We start from the raw sequence: 20,624 nt of genomic DNA, 5'->3' as shown, positions 1-20,624 counted from the left end.
CCACCGTAGATCATTTTGCAGAGGGGAGGCAAGGGCTGTCGCAACGTTTGAATGATCTCTTGCCCTAAGCAACCAATCACATTTCAGTTTTTATTTTTCAATGAAGTTTAGGGAATGCAAGCAGCTACCTAATTAGCTGCTGTCAGCAATCAAACATTTGGTGTCCATCCACACTTAGGGCTCATTTACACGGGTCCAGAGAGACCTACAATGTGAGAAACAAACTCTATTCTGTGCCTGCGGGTGACCGGTAATGACAGGCTGGGGCTGCATGCAGGTAAGTGCACATCTAAGCATTTACTTGCTTACAGAGACAGATGGGCAGCCCTGGATGCCGACGGATTGCTTCTAGGGCTGCCTATCCATCAGACGTGCAGCTACCAGTTATACATCTGCAGCCTGTCATTGGTTTGTATAGGTAGATTTGCAGAAGCTCTGAACCAGTAAGGAAGAGAATTGGGTTTTGTGTAAATCCAGCTAGAAGGGCGGGGGCGTTGTGTTCCTTGGAGGAGGTAAACCCTTGATAGGACCTGGTTGAAGTTCCTCAGCTGCTGCATCTCTGGTCACGATAAGATTGCTCATTAGATGTTATAATCCTTGATATGTGGTTAGGAGCACCTAATAAACAATGGTTATCTTGCTTGGAAGTACATTAGAATTATTGGAACAGAAATGTCAGGTACAGCCAACGTGTTTTGTCTAGTTACAGTTTGTTGGAGGTATCTGACCTGACTTTCACTAGGTGCTCCTAACCACTTCTCTAGGACTGACATGTACAGAGGGCTGTATATAAACACTGAACTTCTATGCACAGAGAATTCCTTGTTTTTCATAGTGTGAATGAGCTCTTAGCTACTACCGACACTGTTGGTAATCTCTGAGTATCCAACCTAGAAGTGTGTGGGATTCTAATGCTACCAATTATTATTCATTTATATAGCACTGGCATCTTCTGCAGTGTAAAAGGAGTTCCTTGAGACACAGGTGCAGGCTCTGCAATGGATCAAAGGGCAAGAAAAAATCCTGGACGGCCGCACACTGATACAACACCTTTATTCGTGAATTAAAGTAGCTTACGCGTTTCACACCATAAGTTGGTGCTTAATCATAGCTATGATAGTATAAGCACCAACTCATGGTGCGAAACGCGCAAGCTATTTGCCTCTACCTCTGCATAGCATGGACTGACTTTTTTTCTAGTTTAATTCACAAATAAAAGGTGTTGTATCAGTGTGCGGCCATCCAGGATTTTTTCTTGCTCTTTGATCTTCTGAAGTGTACATGTATGTTGTAATTGTATGTGATCATATCTCTCCCTCAGCTGTCATACAACATGGTGTCTGCGTGTAATCGACTCTGCCGCATGAAGCTGCTGTGTCATCCCGCGAAAAGTGATGAGGATCTGGTAAGTATTGGGGGCAGCCCCCCCAAAATAAAGAACAGTCACTTAGATCTACCACATACTGTCAGGATTATTCAAAAACACAGAGATGTTGATATATGTGACCAATAGCCACCCTCAAGAATTCACATTCCTGTATGCATGTAGTGTATCTAAACCCGATAATATATTTAGTATATATGTTATATATTGCAGCTTATTGGTCCTTAGATGTGGTGGCTGCATTAATTTTCTAGTTTGAATAGTAGCACACTCTCTGTCCTAGGATGACAACTCTCAATAACTTGTAGCTGGCTAGCCCTAAGGTAAAAAAGCACCAGCTTTCATAAACTACAGTTTTACTTTATAACTAAAAATACTTTATAGTTTTCCCCACCCCTCTGCCAATCTCAAACCTCAGATGGTCCTTAGATGTGGTGGCTACACCGCCAATCCCAGACCTCAGATGGTCCGCCAATCCCACACCTCAGATGGTCCTTAGATGTGGTGGCTACACCCCCAGTCCCAGACCTCAGATGGTCCACCAGTCCCAGACCTCAGATGGTCCACCAATCCTAGACCTCAGATGGTCCTTAGATGTGGTGGCTACACCCCCAGTCTCAGACCTCAGATGGTCCGCCAATCCCAGACCTCAGATGGTCCTTAGATGTGGTGGCTACACCCCCAATCCCAGACCTCAGATGGTCCACCAGTCCCAGACCTCAGATGGTCCACCAATCCTAGACCTCAGATGGTCCTTAGATGTGGTGGCTACACCCCCAGTCCCAGACCTCAGATGGTCCGCCAATCCCAGACCTCAGATGGTCCTTGGATGTGGTGGCTACACCCCCAGTCCCAGACCTCAGATGGTCCACCAGTCCCAGACCTCAGATGGTCCACCAGTCCCAGACCTCAGATGGTCCACCAGTCCCAGACCTCAGATGGTCCACCAATCCTAGACCTCAGATGGTCCTTAGATGTGGTGGCTACACCCCCAGTCCCAGACCTCAGATGATCCACCAATCCCAGATCTCAGATGGTCCTTATATGTGGTGGCTACAACATCAATCCCAGACCTCAGATGGTCTGCCAGTCCCAGACCTCAGATGGTCTGCCAGTCCCAGACCTCAGATGGTCTGCCAGTCCCAGACCTCAGATGGTCCACCAATCCCCGTTGTAACAGCTGTGTACTACAGCATAGGTACAAGGAGAAAAAATAGATGCAAGTGCTGCCCAACGTGGTGGAGGGACAGGCAGTGGGCCCATAGAAAGAATAGATGTAGCTCATGCCCAAGTTGGTGGAAAGGCGGGCAATGTGCCCACACTTTATATGAGGTCTGAAGGGGGTCTATAAACCTATTGGGGAGGTTTAGCTAAAAAGTAAACTATTAATTAAACAGACCTTCGTGCAACAATCATGCAGATAGTTCTGGGTTTTCTTTTAGAAAAGTTTGCTCTATGGTTTAGGTATCTTGGAGGCCACCTGTGCTTCACTAAAGGGGTTGCAAAGCTTAATTTAAAATAAATAAATAAAATAAATAACAAACATGTTATACTTACCTGCTCTGTGCAAGGGTTTTGCACAGAGCAGCCTTCACTTCTGGGGTTCCCCTGCTGGCGCTTCTGGCCCCTTCACTTCATTGACTGCCCCCGCGGAGAGCCAATTTCCCTGGGGCCACATGTACGGGAATTGACACAGACAGCGGGACTCAGGGCCCAAGCCAATGGCTCCTTAATCTGTCCTATGAGATGAGAGCCAGCAGCGGGAGCCTCTGGGCTCATGCACAGTGCTGGAATGAAGGGGGGGGGGGGGGGGGGGGCTGCAGCAAAGAAGCATTGAATGCATTAAGGTGAAAAACATTGAGACTTTACAATCTCTTTAAAGGCAGGGTTCCCCAACCAGGGTTCCTGCAGAGGTTATTAGGGGTTCCTTGAGCAGTTTCTGCCTCTCGGATAAGTTCCCACTGGCACCATTGATCTTTTTAGCAATCTGTAATGCCGCGTACACACGAGCGGACTTTTCAACATCCAAAGTCCGACGGACTGAGTCCGTCAGACTATTCGATCGTGTGTGGGCTGCAACGGACTTTTGATTCGCAAAAGTCTGACGGACTTTAGAAATGGAACATGCTTCAAATTTTTCAGACGGAACTCCGCCGGACCCGGTCCCTTCGAAAAATTTGCTCGTGTGTATGCTATTCCGACGGACTAAAACCGACGCTAGGGCAGCTATTGGCTACTGGCTATGAACTTCCTTATTCGAGTCCAGTCGTACGTCATCACGTTCGAATCCGTCGGAGTTTGGTGTGATTGTGTGTGGCCAAGTCCGCTCAGTCGAAAAGTCCGTCAGAACTCTGTCGGAACTCCGGCAGAACTCCGGCAGGACTCCTTCGGAAGTCTGTCGGACATAAATCCTCTCGTGTGTACAGGGCTTAAGGAGGTAATTCTTCCCAATGACCACAATGTAAGGACCATTCTTCCCACTGACCATCACACTAATGTACCATGAGTTGTGGATCTAGTAATTTTATCAGGTGTTCCCTGAGCCTGGAATGTTATTTCAATGGTTCCTCTTTGTTGAAAAGGTTGTGAAAGGCTACATAAAAGGATAGTATAGTGATTCTAAAGTAACTCTACTCTACCCAAACCTTTAGGGCCAAAGCACCAGTTTGAGATGCTTCTGAGGTCCTTCAGACTTCATTAACCACTTGCCGACCGCCGCACGACGATATACGTCGGCAGAATGGCACGGGCAGGCATATGGGCGTATATATAAGTCCCTGCCTGCCCGCGGGTGGGGGCCCCAATCGGGCCCCCCCCCCGGTGCCTGCGGCGGTCGGCATTCCTTCGAGAGCGATCCGGGATGAGGGGGCGGCCATTCATTCATGGCCACCCCCTCGCGATCGCTCTCGACGAATGGAAATCCCCCGTGACATCACTTCCTCTCCTGTAATGTAAACACAGGAGAGGAAGTGATGTATTCTCTCCTCCGTGTCGGTATTTTTCGTTCCGACACGGAGGAGAGCGGATCGGTGAGTTGCACCAACACTCTACACACACAGTAGAACATGCCAGGCACACTCACACCCCCCCTTTACCCCCCGATCACCCCCCCAATTACCCCTGCCCCCCAGTCACAGTGACACCAATGTCATTTTTTTTTTTTTTTTTTGCATTGGTGTCATTTGTGACTGTAATAACTGTTAGGGCAGTTAGGGTTAGCCCCCTTTAGTTCTAATGTACCCCCCTAACCCCCCCAATAAAGGTTTAACCCCGTGATCACCCCCCGTCGCCAGTGTCACTAAGGCTGGGTTCACATTGCAGCGGTTTATGAGAACGAATGTGATTCGCACCGCACTGCAGTGCAAATCACATCCGATCTCTGTGCGATTCGAGTTCAGCCATTCGCCACACCCGCCGCACCCGCCGCAAATTCGCACGGGACCCTTTTTTTGGCCCGCAGCAGAATCGGATCGCATGGGTGTTCACACCATGCGATCCGAGTTTGCAGATCGCACTGCGATATGCGAACTGATCTGGGGGTGTCAGTAACATTTCACTGACACTCCCAGCAGTTCGCATAGGGCAGTGTGAACTGCCGCCGGGAGGCATGCGATGCGGGAACCCGCCGCGGATTCGCAGCGTTTCCGCATCGCTCCAGTGTGAACCCAGCCTAATAAGCGATCGTTTTTCTGATCGCCGTATTAGTGTCACAGGTGACGCTAGTTAGGCAGGTAGGTATTTAGGTTCGCCGCAGCTTTTTATAGCGCCAGGGACCCCCATATACTACCGCATAAAGCCCCCTGATTGCCCCCTAGTTAACCCTTTCACCAGTGATCACCATATAACTGTTACAGGTGACGCTGGTTGGTTAGTTATTTTTTTATAGTTTCAGGGCACCCGCCATTTATTACCTAATAAAGGTTTAACCCCCTGATCACCCGGCGGGTGTCATTTGTGACTAATAACTGTTAGGGCAGTTAGGGTTAGCCCCCTTTAGTTCTAAGGTACCCCCCTAACCCCCCCAATAAAGGTTTAACCCCGTGATCACCCCCCGTCGCCAGTGTCACTAAGGCTGGGTTCACATTGCAGCGGTTTGAGAACGGATGTGATTCGCACCGCACTGCAGTGCAAATCACATCCGATCTCTGTGCGATTCGAGTTCAGCCATTCGCCGCACGCGACGCACCCGCCGCACCCGCCGCAAATTCGCACGGGACCCTTTTTTTGGCCCGCAGCAGAATCGGATCGCATGGGTGTTCACACCATGCGATCCGAGTTTGCAGATCGCACTGCGATATGCGAACTGATCTGGGGGTGTCATTAACATTTCACTGACACTCCCAGCAGTTCGCATAGGGCAGTGTGAACTGCCGCCGGGAGGCATGCGATGCGGGAACCCGCCGCGCATTCGTGGCGTTCCCGCATCGCTCCAGTGTGAACCCAGCCTAATAAGCGATCGTTTTTCTGATCGCTGTATTAGTGTCACAGGTGACGCTAGTTAGGCAGGTAGGTATTTAGGTTCGCCGCAGCTTTTTATAGCGCCAGGGACCCCCATATACTACCGCATAAAGCCCCCTGATTGCCCCCTAGTTAACCCTTTCACCAGTGATCACCATATAACTGTTACAGGTGACGCTGGTTGGTTAGTTATTTTTTTATAGTTTCAGGGCACCCGCCATTTATTACCTAGTCTCACTAGTGTACCCCTAAATTTAGGGGTGTCTACTTTCCAAAATGGGGTCATTTGGGGGGGGGTTTGTGCCATCTTGGCATTTTATGGCCTTCAAAACTGTAACGCCCTTAGAAAGCCTGAAGGCGGTGCTTGGTTTTCGGGGCCCCGTACGCGGCTAGGCTCCCAAAAAGTCCCACATATGTGGTATCCCCGTACTCAGGAGAAGCAGCAGAATTTATTTTGGGGTGTCATTTCACATATGCCCATGGCATGCGTGAGCAATATATCATTTAGTGACAACTTTGTGAAAAAAAAAAAAAAAGTTTGTAATTTTCCCGCAACTTGTGGCAAAATATAAAATATTCCATGGACTCAACATGCCTCTCAGCAAATAGCTTGGGGTGTCTACTTTCTAAAATGGGGTCATTTGTGGGGGTTTTGTGCCATCTTGGCATTTTATGGCCTTCAAAACTGTAATAGGTAGTGAGAAGTGAACTCAAAAATTTACGCCCTTAGAAAGCCTGAAGGCGGTGCTTGGTTTTCGGGGCCCCGTACGCGGCTAGGCTCCCAAAAAGTCCCACATATGTGGTATCCCCGTACTCAGGAGAAGCAGCAGAATTTATTCTGGGGTGTCATTTCACATACGCCCATAGCATGTGTGAGCAATATATCATTTAGTGACAACTTTGTGTAAAAAAAAAAAAAAAATTTTTTTTTTGTCATTATTCAATCGCTTGAGGCAAAAAAATAAAATATTCAATGGGCTCAACATGCCTCTTATCAATTTCCTTAGGGGGTCTACTTTCCAAAATGGGGTCATTTGGGGGGGTTTTGTACTGCCCTGCCATTTTAGCACCTCAAGAAATGAGATAGGCAGTCGTAAACTAAAAGCTGCGTAAATTCCAGAAAACGTACCTTAGTTTGTAGATGTGACAACTTTTGCGCAAACCAATAAATATACAATTATTGACTTTTTTTTTACCAAAGAAAGACATGTGGCTGAATACATTTTGGCCTAAATGTATGACTAAAATTGAGTTTATTGGATTTTTCTAATAACAAAAAGTAGAAAATATCATTTTTTTTCAAAATTTGCGGTCTTTTTACGTTTATATCGCAAAAAATAAAAATCGCAGAGGCAATCAAATACCATCAAAAGAAAGCTCTATTTGTGGGAAGAAAAGGACGCAAATTTTGTTTGGGTACAACATTGCATGACCGCGCAATTACCAGTTAAAGCAGCGCAGTGCCAAAGTGTAAAAAGACCTCTGGTCATTTACCAGCAAAATGGTCCGGTCTGAAAGTGGTTAACAGGTGCGTCTGACCTGCAGTTGACCTCTTTCTGACTTGCGTTTGATCTGCTTGAGGCAGGACTTATGGAAATTCAAAACCTGCCTGATACTAACAAAACTCCCTGAATACAGACCCTGTAACCCAACTCTCCATATTCCTGAAAGATCCATCAATGAGGACCCAAGAAGCCACTGCCAACTCCCCAACTGGTCTCTATTCATTACTATGGAGATGCCGCTAGGTATGCTTAATACACATGCTCTCCATAGGAATGAATGGGTTCAGTTCAAGCCCTAATCAGTCAATAAGCGGGAAACAAATCTCAAAGGGCTTACAATCCTATTTAATCTTTCAGAGACAATGTGAGAGCGATCAAGAGGACGAGAAGACCAAACCCATCACACTCCTACGTAGGCGTTTGAGCAGCTGCTCCTGAGCTGATGAGACATCCCTCCGAATCTCGAGCATGCGCTGTCCTCTTTCACCTGTTTGCAGTACTGACCACGATGGGAACCTCGTGCCTACAGGAGCCCAGGAGACACGTAGGAACCTGGAGAAGCATGGCTGCTAGTGTACCAAGAGGAGGTGGGCTTTTTCCAACATCGCCCAATACAGACAATGATCTCAGATTTGTTTGCATGTGACTGTTTACGGGAACTTTTATTTAAAGAAAAAACAAGCATGTCGCATGTTTTAACTTTTTATGCCGCTAAGAGTCGGCACATACCATCATTTAACCATAGTGGCCTACCAACCTTGCCATGGAATGGAATTGTTACATTGGTGAGTGCTTATACTTTATCGCAACTTATATCCTAGTGATTTCCAGCTGCATGTTTTTAAGAAAACGTTTGGGAGCGTAATCACCTTATGGTAGGTGGAACTTACCGTACATTTCTTCACACTGCCATCTTAACACAATAACGCAAACCTGTTGGCCGTTTTAAAATTAAGGTCCTTCCTAAGAGCGTATACCGCAAGGTGCTGCTGGAATACCCTATTCCGTGTACATCTCTGTTTTAGTTTCACTATGTTATAAGAAGTACAACTTCTGGATCTTGTGACACCAACCTTCACCTTTTCCGTTAAGAATCTTAGTGGCCATTGGATGGTTGGGTGTCAGTTAGGCAGGGCTTACGCCAGAATTTAGGATAGTTATAGGGTTTGCTTTAACTTTTATGGCCCTTTTCCAAAAAATTCCCCGGTGTTCCCATCATCTTACATACCACTCCTCCACTGTTTAAATAGTTGCTCCTGCCCCCATGCTTGTGTCATGCTCAGCCTGTCCCAAAAGTGTCCACTTGAAGACCGCCTAACGTACGTTGGGGATTTCAAGTGGATGACGCCTGCAGCTATTGTTTATTTTTTCCGGCTTTTTTTGTTGTAAAAAAGCGAATTAGCCGCTGGATTGCTTTTACAGGCCATGAGAGGGATGCCCCTCCTGGATCTGGAGAGCTGGAACTGAAGCTGGCGGTTTCACTGCCTTACCACAGAGTCCATGGAGGACTGGAAGGTCTCCAATGGGCTCTATGGTAGAGGAAATGGCAAGCGACAAGGACCGGAAGGTCTCCAATGGGCTCTATGGTACAGGAAATGGCAAGCGACAAGGACCGGAAGGTCTCCAATGGGCTCTATGGTACAGGAAATGGGAAGCGACGAGGACCAGAAGGTCTCCAATGGGCTCTATGGTACAGGAAATGGGAAGCGACGAGGACCAGAAGGTCTCCAATGGGCTCTATGGTATAGGAAACTGGAAGCAACAAGGACCAGAAGGTCTCCAATGGGCTCTATGGTATAGGAAATGGGAAGCGACAAGGACCAGAAGGTCTCCAATGGGCTCTATGGTATAGGAAAGTGGAAGCGACGGGGACCAGAAGGTCTCCAATGGGTTCTATGGTATAGGAAACGGGAAGCCCTTTTTAAAATCTTGAAAGTAGTGGTCCTCCAGAATGAAAATTCCGGTTCCGAAACCGAAGATTCTGGATGCATTTGGCCGAAATTGATGGTTTTTAAAAAAAATCTATATTTTTATAAATAATTGTATTATACTCAACTTTTTAAATGAATATAAATTGTCGGCTTTTTGAAGCAGTGTTAAAAAAAATCCTGCTTGCTGCATTTTTGGTGCATATGTGGTCAGCACCTCCTCATTGAAATGCACCAAAAACACAGCAAGAACGCATCAAAAATGAACCCGTGTTGTGTTTTTAGTGCTTTTTTTTTGAGTCACATGACCTACACACCATAAGTACGGTAAAATCGCAGGCGTTTTCGGCAGCCATTACCTGCGCTTTTTTTTTGCTTTTTAGCACAACGCTAAAAACCCTATTTTTGGGGCGATAATTTTCGGTGGCCGAACATTCAGGGCATCGCTACTTGAAAGCATTTTGATCACACCGATCTTTCTGTGATCTGATGCTTTTAGGGCAGAGGAGACATCTGGGGCCTAATAGACCCCAGATCTCTCCATCAAGAGTACCTGTCACTGTATATTTCTATCACAAGTGATGTTTATATTCCTTGAGACAGCAATAAAAGTGATCATAAAAAAAAAAAAAAATGTTTTAAAGCACCCCTGCCCCCCCTGTGCAAACACGAATGCACGTGTTCGTGAATGATCTGCTGGGGGCGCACCTTTAACATCCGGTCCATCTTGCTGCAAAGGGGGGTTAGCTACTAAGGGGTTTTTTTTTTCAGAAGGGTTGCACTTGTCCTATGTCTATTGAGAGAGACATGAGCACCTACTTGAACAGCAGAGTAGTGGTATGCAATGTGATAAGGATGCTGGAATCCACGGAGGATTTTTTTTAAACGTTCCTTAAAAGTGGTCTAACCCTTTAAGCTTCCAATAACACAAAGAAACGAAACCAGAAAGGCCCGCTGGTTTTCTAGCTACAAAGTTTAATAAGCGATTATCTTGTGCCTTTTAAGTTTTTAAATGGCTGACAGGTTCATTTTAAAAGATCATATATATATATATATATATATATATATATATATATATATATATATATATATATATATATATGTAGATGCTGTGAAGGGGGAGCATAAGGAAAGGAGGGTCAATGCCATAATGAAGGTTCACATATATGCGAATTGGATTTGGATTTTCTTTGCATCCAATTTGCATTACAGGAGACTGGGAGTGGCTCTCAATGGAGCCGATTCACACATCTCGGGGGCGGCCCGCAGTCTGCATTTCAAAAGGGGTCAGGTGCGTCTTTGGTTCCAATTCAGGTGCAAATTCTGGCAAAAATTCAGACCTGATTCCCACCTGAATCGGTGAACAGGGAGGCACTGGACCCCATGTTGTGAACCGAGCCTGAGCGAATTTTGAGAGTGTCATGTTTAAACCCTATTGAGTACTATGCCCGTATTTAGTAGGAATCTTGGGTGTGACCGGTAATCATTTAGAGTTCACCCATACATGAGAGTCCCCATCAGAGTCATCCCTTACATCAGAGTTCCCTTTAGAGTTGACCCAACATGAAAGTCCCCATTAGAGTCCCCCTTACACCCGAGTTCCTTTTAGCATCCCCCTGTACATGAAAGTCCATATCAGATTCCTCTTTACAGCAGAGTTCCCTTTGAAGTCCACCCATACATGATAGTCCCCATCAGAGTCCCCTTAGAGCCCACCCATACATTGAAGTCCCCATCAGAGTTCCCTTTGGAGCCCACCCATCAGAGTTCCCTTTGGAGCCCACCCATCAGAGTTCCCTTTGGAGCCCACCCATCAGAGTTCCCTTGGAATCCACCCATACATTGAAGTCCCCATCAGAGTTCCACTTACATCAGAGTTCCCTTTGGAGCCCACCCATACATGATAGTCCCCTTGGAGTCCACTCATACATGATGGTCCCCTTGGAGTCCACTCATACATGATGGTCCCCTTGGAGTCCACTCATACATGATGGTCCCCTTGGAGTCCACTCATACATGATGGTCCCCTTGGAGTCCACTCATACATGATGGTCCCCTTGGAGTCCACTCATACATGATGGTCCCCTTGGAGTCCACTCATACATGATGGTCCCCTTGGAGTCCACTCATACATGATGGTCCCCTTGGAGTCCACTCATACATGATGGTCCCCTTGGAGTCCACTCATACATGATGGTCCCCTTGGAGTCCACTCATACATGATGGTCCCCTTGGAGTCCACTCATACATGATGGTCCCCTTGGAGTCCACTCATACATGATGGTCCCCTTGGAGTCCACTCATCTCCCATACATGATGGTCCCCTTGGAGTCCACCCATACATTGAAGTCCCCATCAGAGCACCCCTTACATCAAAGTTCCCTTTGCAGCCCACCCATACATGATAGTCCCCATCAGAGTCCACTTGGAATCCACCCATACATTGAAGTCCCCATCAGAGCACCTCTTACATCAGCGTTCCCTTTGGAGTCCACCCATACAGAATAATCCTCATCAATATCCCCTTGGAGTCCACCCATATACTGAAGTCTCCATCAGGGTCCCCCTTAGATCAGAGTTCCCTTTGGAGCCCCCCTTTACATGAGAGTCCCCATTATAGTCCACTCATACATGAATCCCCATCAGAGTCCCCTTTAGAGTACATCCATATATGAAAGTCCCCATCAGAGGTCCTTTTAGAGTCCCCTTGTACCTGAGTGCCCCCTCTTACATCTAAATCCCCATCAAAGTTTGCAGTTATATCAGAATCCCCCCGACATCTGCATTCCCTTTAGAGTCCCCATCAGAGCCTTACCTTACATCAAGATCCCCATTTCTTTACCTCACACTTTTCCAGTGTGGCTTGGAGCATAGAGAGACCCTGGTAGTGTAGCTGTATCAGCAGGTGGAGGCAAAGCAGGTCTGGGTAGAGACTGGTTGTCAGGGCGCTGGGAGTCCTAGCAACCAACAATCCAACAATGGTACAATGACAGCATAGCTGTGGGGAAACTGCACTCAAGACCAAGTGGAGGGGATTGTGAATGCTTCAGAGAAATGGAGACCATAGGCTGACCTAAAGACCTGTTTGAGAGGCCACCGATTCTAGCTGCCCACGGTCTATTCTTTGGCCCACGGTTCATAGTTGTGTAGACCATCACTGTGCAACGAAGCTCTTCCACAGTTCGATCTCTTACAGTTGGGGCTTAAGGCAGAATTCCAGGTATGGTTTCTGTTCAGTTTTATTGGTCCAGTGCCCAGGTCCTGTGCCAGGTTGCTGCCCTGCTGCCAATGTCTCCCCCTACCTTGTCTCCCTCTTTCACAGCATACTGTTCTCCTCTAAGACTGCATATACAGTGTCTCACAAAAGTTGCGGTTGCTGGTGGGCCTTCTGTACGGCAGGATCATCACACACCTGAACAGTGTATAACACAGTTGTCACTGCCCCGCCCCATTGGAATGGATGAAGAAATTAAAGGGTAGGACAGTGGAAGCATACTTAAGCTGGCCATAGACAGTTCGAATCTCAGCCAGTTCAGGCATGTATAGGCAGGCTGCTTGTACCCAATTTGATAGATCAGCTTGGGTACTACCAGCCTGTCAAATTTTGCTAGTGGCTATTATAGCCGCTAGCAGTAATCATTGTGTTCTCCCGGCAGAGACAGCTTCCCTCTCCCCCCGCCGGGAGAACACAATGGCAATGACAACCCATGGTTGCAGGAAAGAAAATCGCTCCATCTATGGCCATTTTTAATTTTCCCACATGCCTATTCTCACTCAACGTAGAATTTTCCTTATTCGGTTGAGAACTTTAAAATTTGTGATCTAAAGCAAACACTGAAGACAGTCAAAAAAAACTAAAACTTTGGTGACATCCCTTAACTCTACAATGTCTGCATCCCCTCCCCCCAATGTGCCCCTACATCTCCTAAAAACCCACAACTTCCAGATATGGATCCCTCCCCAATCCCACAATGCAGTGATTGGAGCCCGAGCCATTGTTTGCCAAGCCTTGGCAGTATCACACGGGTAGTGGGAGGGGAGAAGGCGTTCCTAGTCCTATGCAAATAACGACTAACAGGAAGTCAGATTCAGAATACTTTATTGATCCCAAAGGGAAATTATTGGGAAAGTCAGTATTTGCATAGAATTTAGGCAAGTCATAGATCAGTGATGGTGAACCTTGGCACCCCAGATGTTTTGGAACTACATTTCCCATGATGCTCAACTACACTGCAGAGTGCATGAGCATCATGGGAAATGTAGTTCCAAAACATCTGGGGTGCCAAGGTTCACCATCACTGTCATAGATGATGTGGTCTTAATTCCACTGACTGTGCTGATGGGGGAATCCCTCCTGCGGAGCCATTGATGGACTGACCTGGGTGCAATCAGCCTGCCCATGCATGGATCGAATCTCGGCTGGTCCCTGCTGAACCGGCCGAGATTCGAACCATCTATGGCTGGCTTTAGGGATGCAGCAGAACATGAAGGGGCAGACATTATAGAGGTAAGCTGTGGCACCAGAATATTCCTGCTATCTGCAATGGTAGTTTGTTCATCATGACCTTCTTACTTTATTTTCTAATCTGCCAACCAGTGAAAGCTCCGCCCATTACACGGGGCGGCTTGGATTTTATGTTACCTGTTTTAATGATCTTTGAATGGTTAGTTTGCAGACATATTTTTGTATCTTTCTGGTGTGTGTGTGTGTGTGTTTTCCATTACTCATGGTTACAAGGTATGCTGTGTTTCAAAGAAATATCTTTATCAGAGTGTTTTTATTTTGACGGCTTTTATATAAAAAAATACAATAAATATGATTTTAATATTTTTATATGATTTGTGTATTATTGGTGAAGGAAAATTGAATGAGGGTAGAGTAATGTACCTAAAGGGTGTCCACAGATGGTTAGTTTTCTTTCATTAAGCTGATTCCTCCATCCAGGCAAACAAGGTGGATCAGAAGATCACCTTCTGTCAAGCAGGGGTGGCTACAGTGCAATTATATATTTTTTTTTCTTGCAGGGATCAAGGGTTCAATGTCAGGCTTCTGCAGACAAGCCCTGCAGCTTTCAGGCTGTACCTCCAGTCTGGCTAAAAGTTGCAGGGCCCGTGGGCTGAAAAAAAAAAAAAAAAAAAAGCTAACAGATTCCTTCATTCACATCGACTGATGTGGAGGAAGACATCTCTGGCAAAAAAAAAAAAAAAGTGAAAAAAAACATATGCTGAAGCATAGGGGCGATCCACCCACTGACCACCCCAGGCCCCCATGCTTTGGCATATACGTTATTTATTTATTTATTTTAAATACAGATGAGAAATCTACAGCGCTGCAATCACCGACGTATATATACTGAAAGCACACCCTGCTGCTGTCAGAATAAACAGATCAGTGCTGCAGCTGAATGGCGTTCCTGGCAAGGCAAACAACAGTTAACAATAAAACACAGTAAGAACCGAACATCAACAAATAAAACGACAACAGTGTTTTTTTTTAATTTTTTTATTAATTTTTTTTTACTTTACAAGGGGTCGAATTGTTTGGAACCTTCAAAATCGATCAATACAGATCTTCCGTGAAAAACCTAGGTTTATTATTGTCCAGTAAATTATTTTTCTTTTTTTTTGAACAGCCTCAAAATCAAATAATCTACCTCTAACGATACGTACCTACCCGTTGCTGTCATCCCCGATACTACAGGTTGTTACTGGTTCTTATACAATAAAGGATGTAGTAGTTCAACAACCCCTTCCCTCCCCGTGTCCATTCACAAAAAACTCATGTATCCTTTTAAAAGAATGCATGGTGTTCTGTGAATGGACAAGGGGAGATCCTGTCATTTGCCCGCCCCTTTCCCCTCCTCTCCCCTTTACCTTTCACACCTTGCATTCTGCGAAAAAGAATGCAAGACTTTTTTTTTTTTTTTTTTGTGAAGGACGAGGGGAGAGGATATGGCTGGTGAACCACAGGGATCTTTTCTGTATGAGAAATTGAACTATCTGTTGGAGCACCCATAGAAGAGCACTGTGTGCAGCACAGGGTTGCCAACCCCCTGCGATTCTTCTACACAAAACATGGAAAATTTACTGGCATGCCCCAGTGGCTAGGAGCACTGCATCTTGGCTGCACCATGGCGCTGCCTGAGCCTCCGGAGAGCAGTGAGTGAGCACTGTACACGGAACTCCTCCATCTACCTCACTCTCCCCCCTATCTCTCTTACCTCCTCTTCTTCCCCCTATTTCCCTCTACCCCCTCTCCTTCCCGCTACCCCCCCCCCTCTTCTACCCCATATTTCCCTCTACCCTCTCCTTCCCTCTACCCCCCCCACCCTCTCCTACCCCCTCTACCCTTCCCTCTTCTACCCCCTATTTCCCTCTACCCCCCTCTTCTACCCCCTATTTCCCTCTACCCCCTCTACCCTCCCCCTTCTACCTTCTCCTTCCCTCTAGCCCCCCTCTTCTACCCTCTCCTTTCCTCTACCCCCCCTCCCTTCTACCCTCTACCCCCCCCCCCCACCCTCTACTTCGTCCCTCTCTCCTCTACCCTGTCTATACCTCCCCTAATGCATCCCTCCCTATTAAACATTCTACTAAGATGCAAACACACAAATCTAACCACCCTACTGAGGTGCAAACACACAAATCTAACCACCCTACTGAGGTGCAAACACACAAATCTAACCACCCTACTGAGGTGCAAACACACAAATCTAACCACCCTACTGAGGTGCAAAACACACAAATCTAATCACCCTACTGAGGTGCAAACACACAAATCTAACCACCGTACTGAGGTGTTCTAAAAGGTGAAATTAGCCTTCACGGTGCCTCCTCCCACGGCCTTCTTCATCACGCTGGCCCATATCCAATCTCTGAGTCTCAAATCCTACTTCTGTAGCCAGGGAAAAAGATGTGCCGTGGACGGAGATCTGGAGGATCTGGGTCTTCTTCAGGAGCTGGCCCATGTCCCGTCACCCGGGTCTCCAATCTTACCCCTGTTGCCAGGGAATAAGCTGCTTCGGGGAATGAGATCTGGAGGCTCTCTGTATTCTTCAGGAGCTGGCCAGCTTTCCGCCTCTGAATCGCTGGTGTCTGATCTGTACTGGTACTCGTAGTCGTAGTCTGTGAGTCTGTAGTAAGAAAAGTGAAATGTGATATTAGTAATTGCCCCCCAAATAATTCTTAGCAGGTTTTCTCAACCAGGGGTTCCTTCAGATGGAAGACCCCCGCGCAGTGAGCAATGGCAGATTGATCTTTCACCCGCCCATCAAAATTATTTCAAGGGTTCCTCTGGGGTAAAAAGATTGAGAAATTCTACTAAGGACTATAGGACTCATTTTTAATAGTTAAAGACTGCTCTATTAGATATACATATTATGTGCCAAGCTTTGTCAACCAGGGTTCCTCAAGAGGTTGTTAGAAGACCCCTGGGCAGTGAGCATTGGCAAATTAAACTTTCACCCGCTTATCAAAATTATTTCAAAGGTTCCTCTGGGGTAAAACGTTGAAAATGGGTAACATATATGATGTCACAAATTTTTTTTTTTCCAAAGCTGCTCTATAAGATATTTCTCAACCAGGGTTCCTCCAGAGGTTGTTAGAAGATCCCCCATAAGCAATGAGCAGTGGCACATTGATCTCCAGCCCCACCCAAAAAAATTATTTAAATGATTCCCTTGGGCTTAAAAGATTGAGAAAGGCTACTATATACTATATGATGATAATTTTTTTTCCAAGGTTGCTCTATAAGATATACATACTCAGACTCCGAGCTATCCGATCCGTGTTCACTGAAGCCGGAGCTTTCCCCATCGCTGTCCTGCTGCCTGGCCCCAATGTATTTCTGGACAATGTCTGTCTCCTTTCCTCGGCTTCTAACGATGTACTTCAGTCGCTTCTTCAGGGCTTCCTTCATCTTCCTCTTCTCTGTCCTCTTTCCCTTCAAGTTCTTCATCGCCTCGATCCAGAGTTCAAGCCGCTCATCACGTCTGAGGAGCAAAAAAAATAGAGAGAAAATGTAAGTATTAAAAAAAAAAAAAAAAAAAAACAAAGACTTCCATTCATGCTTTAAGAATGTTAGATGTGTGAAGAAATAGAATGACAAAACTTACAGTTCCTCGTCGAGGTCCACTTTGTAGGCTAATGGACCCATACAGATGACGCAGATGTTGTGTAGGATTTCAAAGCAGTCCTTGCAGTACAGACCTATGCAACTGTTGGTCGTGCATTCCACAAAGTCCTCAATGGTGGCCGGCGTGGTCATTTTGGCGCACGCCAAGCAGTACCGTTCCGTCGATCCGAAAAGCTTCGTCAGGAGGCCAAATCCAGGAATCCTATAGACAGAAGAACATGTTAGTCGCATTCACTAACTGGCACGGCAATATAGTAAAGTTCCATAGCGGTACCAAAAAAAAAAATTTGACTTACTGTGCTGCAAGGATCATCAGAGCGTTTGAGTGGCCCACGTTTTCTATATTCAACCGTACGCTCTTCTGCAAAGATCTTTCCAGATTCATCCTTTTCGTCAGCAGCTTGTTGAACAGAAAGCATATCCGTTCCTAAAAGAATACAAATCTTAGTTAATAAAAGTGAACTCTAGACAAGACTAAATATAAAGACTGAAGCTGTTGCAAAGTTTCTCACTTGGAGACCTTACAGGTAACGTCACCTCCTGAAGCAGGATGACAACGCAAAGCTGCTTACCCCCCCGCAATTAGCAGAAGTGTTGTCAGCCTGCCAAATGGGCCACTTGGCTGCATATGGATCCTATCAGATAGGAAGCCCAACAGCCTAAGCCCTTGTACACACGGTCGGACATTCCGACGGAAAATGTCCGATCGGACTGTGTTGTCGGATAATCCGACTGTGTGGGGCTCCATCGGACTGTTTCCGTCGGACAAAGTTTTAGAGCTGGGCTATAAAACTTTCCAACAACATGATCCGATCGGACTTTGTCCGATTGTGTGTAGAGAATTCCAATCGAACAAAGTGCCACGCATGCTCAGATCAAATTCCTAGACCAAAGCTATTGGCTACTAGCCTGAACGTACTCCCGTCGTAACTAAATAACGTCACCACATTACCTACGATCGGATTTTCCAACAACTTTGTCTGACCGTGTGTATGCAACACCAGTTTCGGACAAAATCTGACGGATTTTGTTGTCGGAATGTCCGGCCGTGTGTACAAGGGCTAACTGGAAGAGCTTGCACGGCCGGCTAACAACGCTGCCGCTAATTGATAGGCAGCTTGCAGCTGAAAGCGTTGTTGCTGGCAGGATCTCCAGGTAGGAAACTTTGCAAAAGGTTCACATTAGAAAAAAATAAATAAATAAATAGCGGAACTGCTTTTTAGTCCTCTGCCTGCTGAAGTCATAGACAGAACGTGGTCAACTTACCTGCTCCCTTTCTGGAAAGTAACTCGCGCAAATGGTCCGTTTCAGCCTGTGGATGTAGACTCCAAAGAAGGACGCGAAGAAGGCGAAAATGAACAAACCAGCTGTGAACAGAGAAAAGAAGAGGGTTAGTCATACTTATGTTTTCTGAGGAAAACTCTGGTGATTGGTTTATATTAGAGGAAGAACAACTTATCCCCCCAGGACCAGTAATTCTCAACCAGGGTTCCTCCAGTGATTGCTTGGGATTACTTGATCTGTGGCTAATAGACCCCCCCCCCCCCCCCACGATTTTTCATGGTTACTGCATAGTTCAGGGCCAACATCACATGGCACAATCAAGACACTAGTGTTTTTTTTTTGTTAGGGGGCATTTAGACCACTACTGGTAAAGGTATTCTTCCAACTGGCCATTGCTGTAAAGGGCATTTTTCCCATTGACTCCCAGTAAATTGGTTTTAGTAGGGGTTTCCCCCTAAGACCTAATAAACTATTTCAAGGGTTCCTCGGGAATAGAAAAGCTGCTCTGGATTATACAACTCCAGTGTAGCAATTAAAGGTGTCTCCTCCAGAAATAAAATTCTCTAGGAGCTTGTCGGAAAACAGTAACTTACCAATTATAATATATCCAAAGTAATTTGGCTCCGAAGGTACAGGGATGCATTGCTTGGAGATCACGGTGTAGTCTTTTTGCCCGATGTCATCCAGCGCGTCTGCCAGCTGGGCAAGGATGTCGTTGATAAAGCCGCTTCCTGTTACATTGACTTTAATAAAATATGTTGCTGGCGAAGAAAGAAGAATTAGAGGTCGTTATTGTCATATCAGCATTTATACTACTATTATTATTATTATGTGTTCAGCCTCAGGATATGTTGGGGATACTTACCTTTCACAACAATGTCCCCATTCAGGACAGAAGAAATCGCTGCTATGGCCCAGTACACACCATAGTCGGCAGCGATAATAAAAGAGACGATCAACAGGCTCCGGAATATATTCATGATCTCAAACGTACATCCCTTTTTCTCCTTTTTGGTCAATGTCCAGGCCACTGTAAAGTGGAACAGAAAAATTAAAATGATGAGTGACGTTACATCATGATCATCTTATATCGACATCTAATTATTTTTTTTCCATTTCAAATGAAGTAGGGAAAGGGTTTTATTCTCTGTCAGATTATTTTTGCCATCTTTGTCCTGTTTGAGAGGGTTTTTCTTCACTTCCTGTTTTCTAGACGTGACAGGAAGTGAGAGGAAATGTCTCCAAAGTGGCACATTGCCATGGTGTTACCTGAGTGCCCCCATTAGTGGATTTCCCCTCCTGTTACTGTTTTCAAGACAACTTAAAGGGGTTGTAAATGTTTTTTCACCTTAATGCATTAAGGTGAAAAACATCTGACAGTGTCTGCGCCCCCAGAGCCCCCCCCCCCCCCCGTTTTACTTACCTCATCCCTCGAAAATCCCGCGCTCGCCCCCTTCGTCCTTTCCACCATTCAGCCTGGCCACTGATTGGCTGGAGTGGATGGATGGAAAGCAGCGCAGCCATTGGCTCGCGCTGCTGTCAATCACATCCACTGACGCGGAGCGCCGGGCCATGTGATACAGCGAGCGGCTATAGCCGCCGGCTGTATCATGGGAGCGGGCCCACAGATGCTTCTCACCATGGGAGGGAGCTCGCATGAACGTGAGAAGTACCTGCGGGAGGAAGCAGAGACAGCCGCCGAGGGACCCCAGAAGAGCAGGTTCGGGGCCACTTTGTGCAAAACGAGCTGCACAGTGGAGCTAAGTATAACATGTTTGTTATTTAAAAAAAATAAATAAAAAAAAAATCACTTTACAATCAATCCCTTTAAGCCATGTACACACGATCAGACTTTCCGGCGGACCAGAGTCCGTCGGACAATTCAATCGTGTGTGGGCTCCAGCGGACTTTTTCTTCCCAAAAGTCCGGCGGAC

The 20,624-nt window shown here is 46.2% G+C and overlaps 2 protein-coding genes across 4 annotated transcripts in view; one reads left to right on the top strand and one right to left on the bottom strand.

The window, feature by feature from the left end:
- Positions 1–14,109, top strand: part of LOC143958868 (death-associated protein kinase 2-like) — a 29,622-nt gene extending 15,513 nt beyond the window's left edge. For all 3 annotated transcript variants that reach the window (XM_077467849.1, XM_077467848.1, XM_077467850.1), the window contains 2 exons: positions 1,322–1,405; positions 7,705–14,109. The gene's annotated coding sequence lies outside the window, so the exon portion shown is untranslated. The remainder of the gene's footprint in view (positions 1–1,321; positions 1,406–7,704) is intronic.
- Positions 14,110–15,808: 1,699 nt separating this feature from the next.
- Positions 15,809–20,624, bottom strand: part of LOC143958853 (DC-STAMP domain-containing protein 2-like) — a 45,468-nt gene continuing 40,652 nt past the window's right edge. The window contains exons 9-15 of the mRNA XM_077467834.1: positions 19,556–19,720; positions 19,284–19,451; positions 18,673–18,773; positions 17,703–17,833; positions 17,387–17,608; positions 17,036–17,263; positions 15,809–16,405 (exon numbers count right to left, since the gene is read on the bottom strand). Of these exons, the coding sequence (XP_077323960.1) occupies positions 16,225–16,405; positions 17,036–17,263; positions 17,387–17,608; positions 17,703–17,833; positions 18,673–18,773; positions 19,284–19,451; positions 19,556–19,720 (1,196 nt within the window). The 3' untranslated portion in view covers positions 15,809–16,224. The remainder of the gene's footprint in view (positions 16,406–17,035; positions 17,264–17,386; positions 17,609–17,702; positions 17,834–18,672; positions 18,774–19,283; positions 19,452–19,555; positions 19,721–20,624) is intronic.

The sequence above is a fragment of the Lithobates pipiens genome, unplaced genomic scaffold, assembly GCF_037356315.1.
Source record: "Lithobates pipiens isolate NorthernLeopardFrog02 unplaced genomic scaffold, aLitPip1_a1.2 Scaffold_62, whole genome shotgun sequence".
Lineage (NCBI taxonomy): Eukaryota > Metazoa > Chordata > Amphibia > Anura > Ranidae > Lithobates > Lithobates pipiens.
The sequence above is the reverse complement of the archived record's forward strand: the minus strand, read 5'-3'. Positions and strand labels throughout refer to the sequence as shown.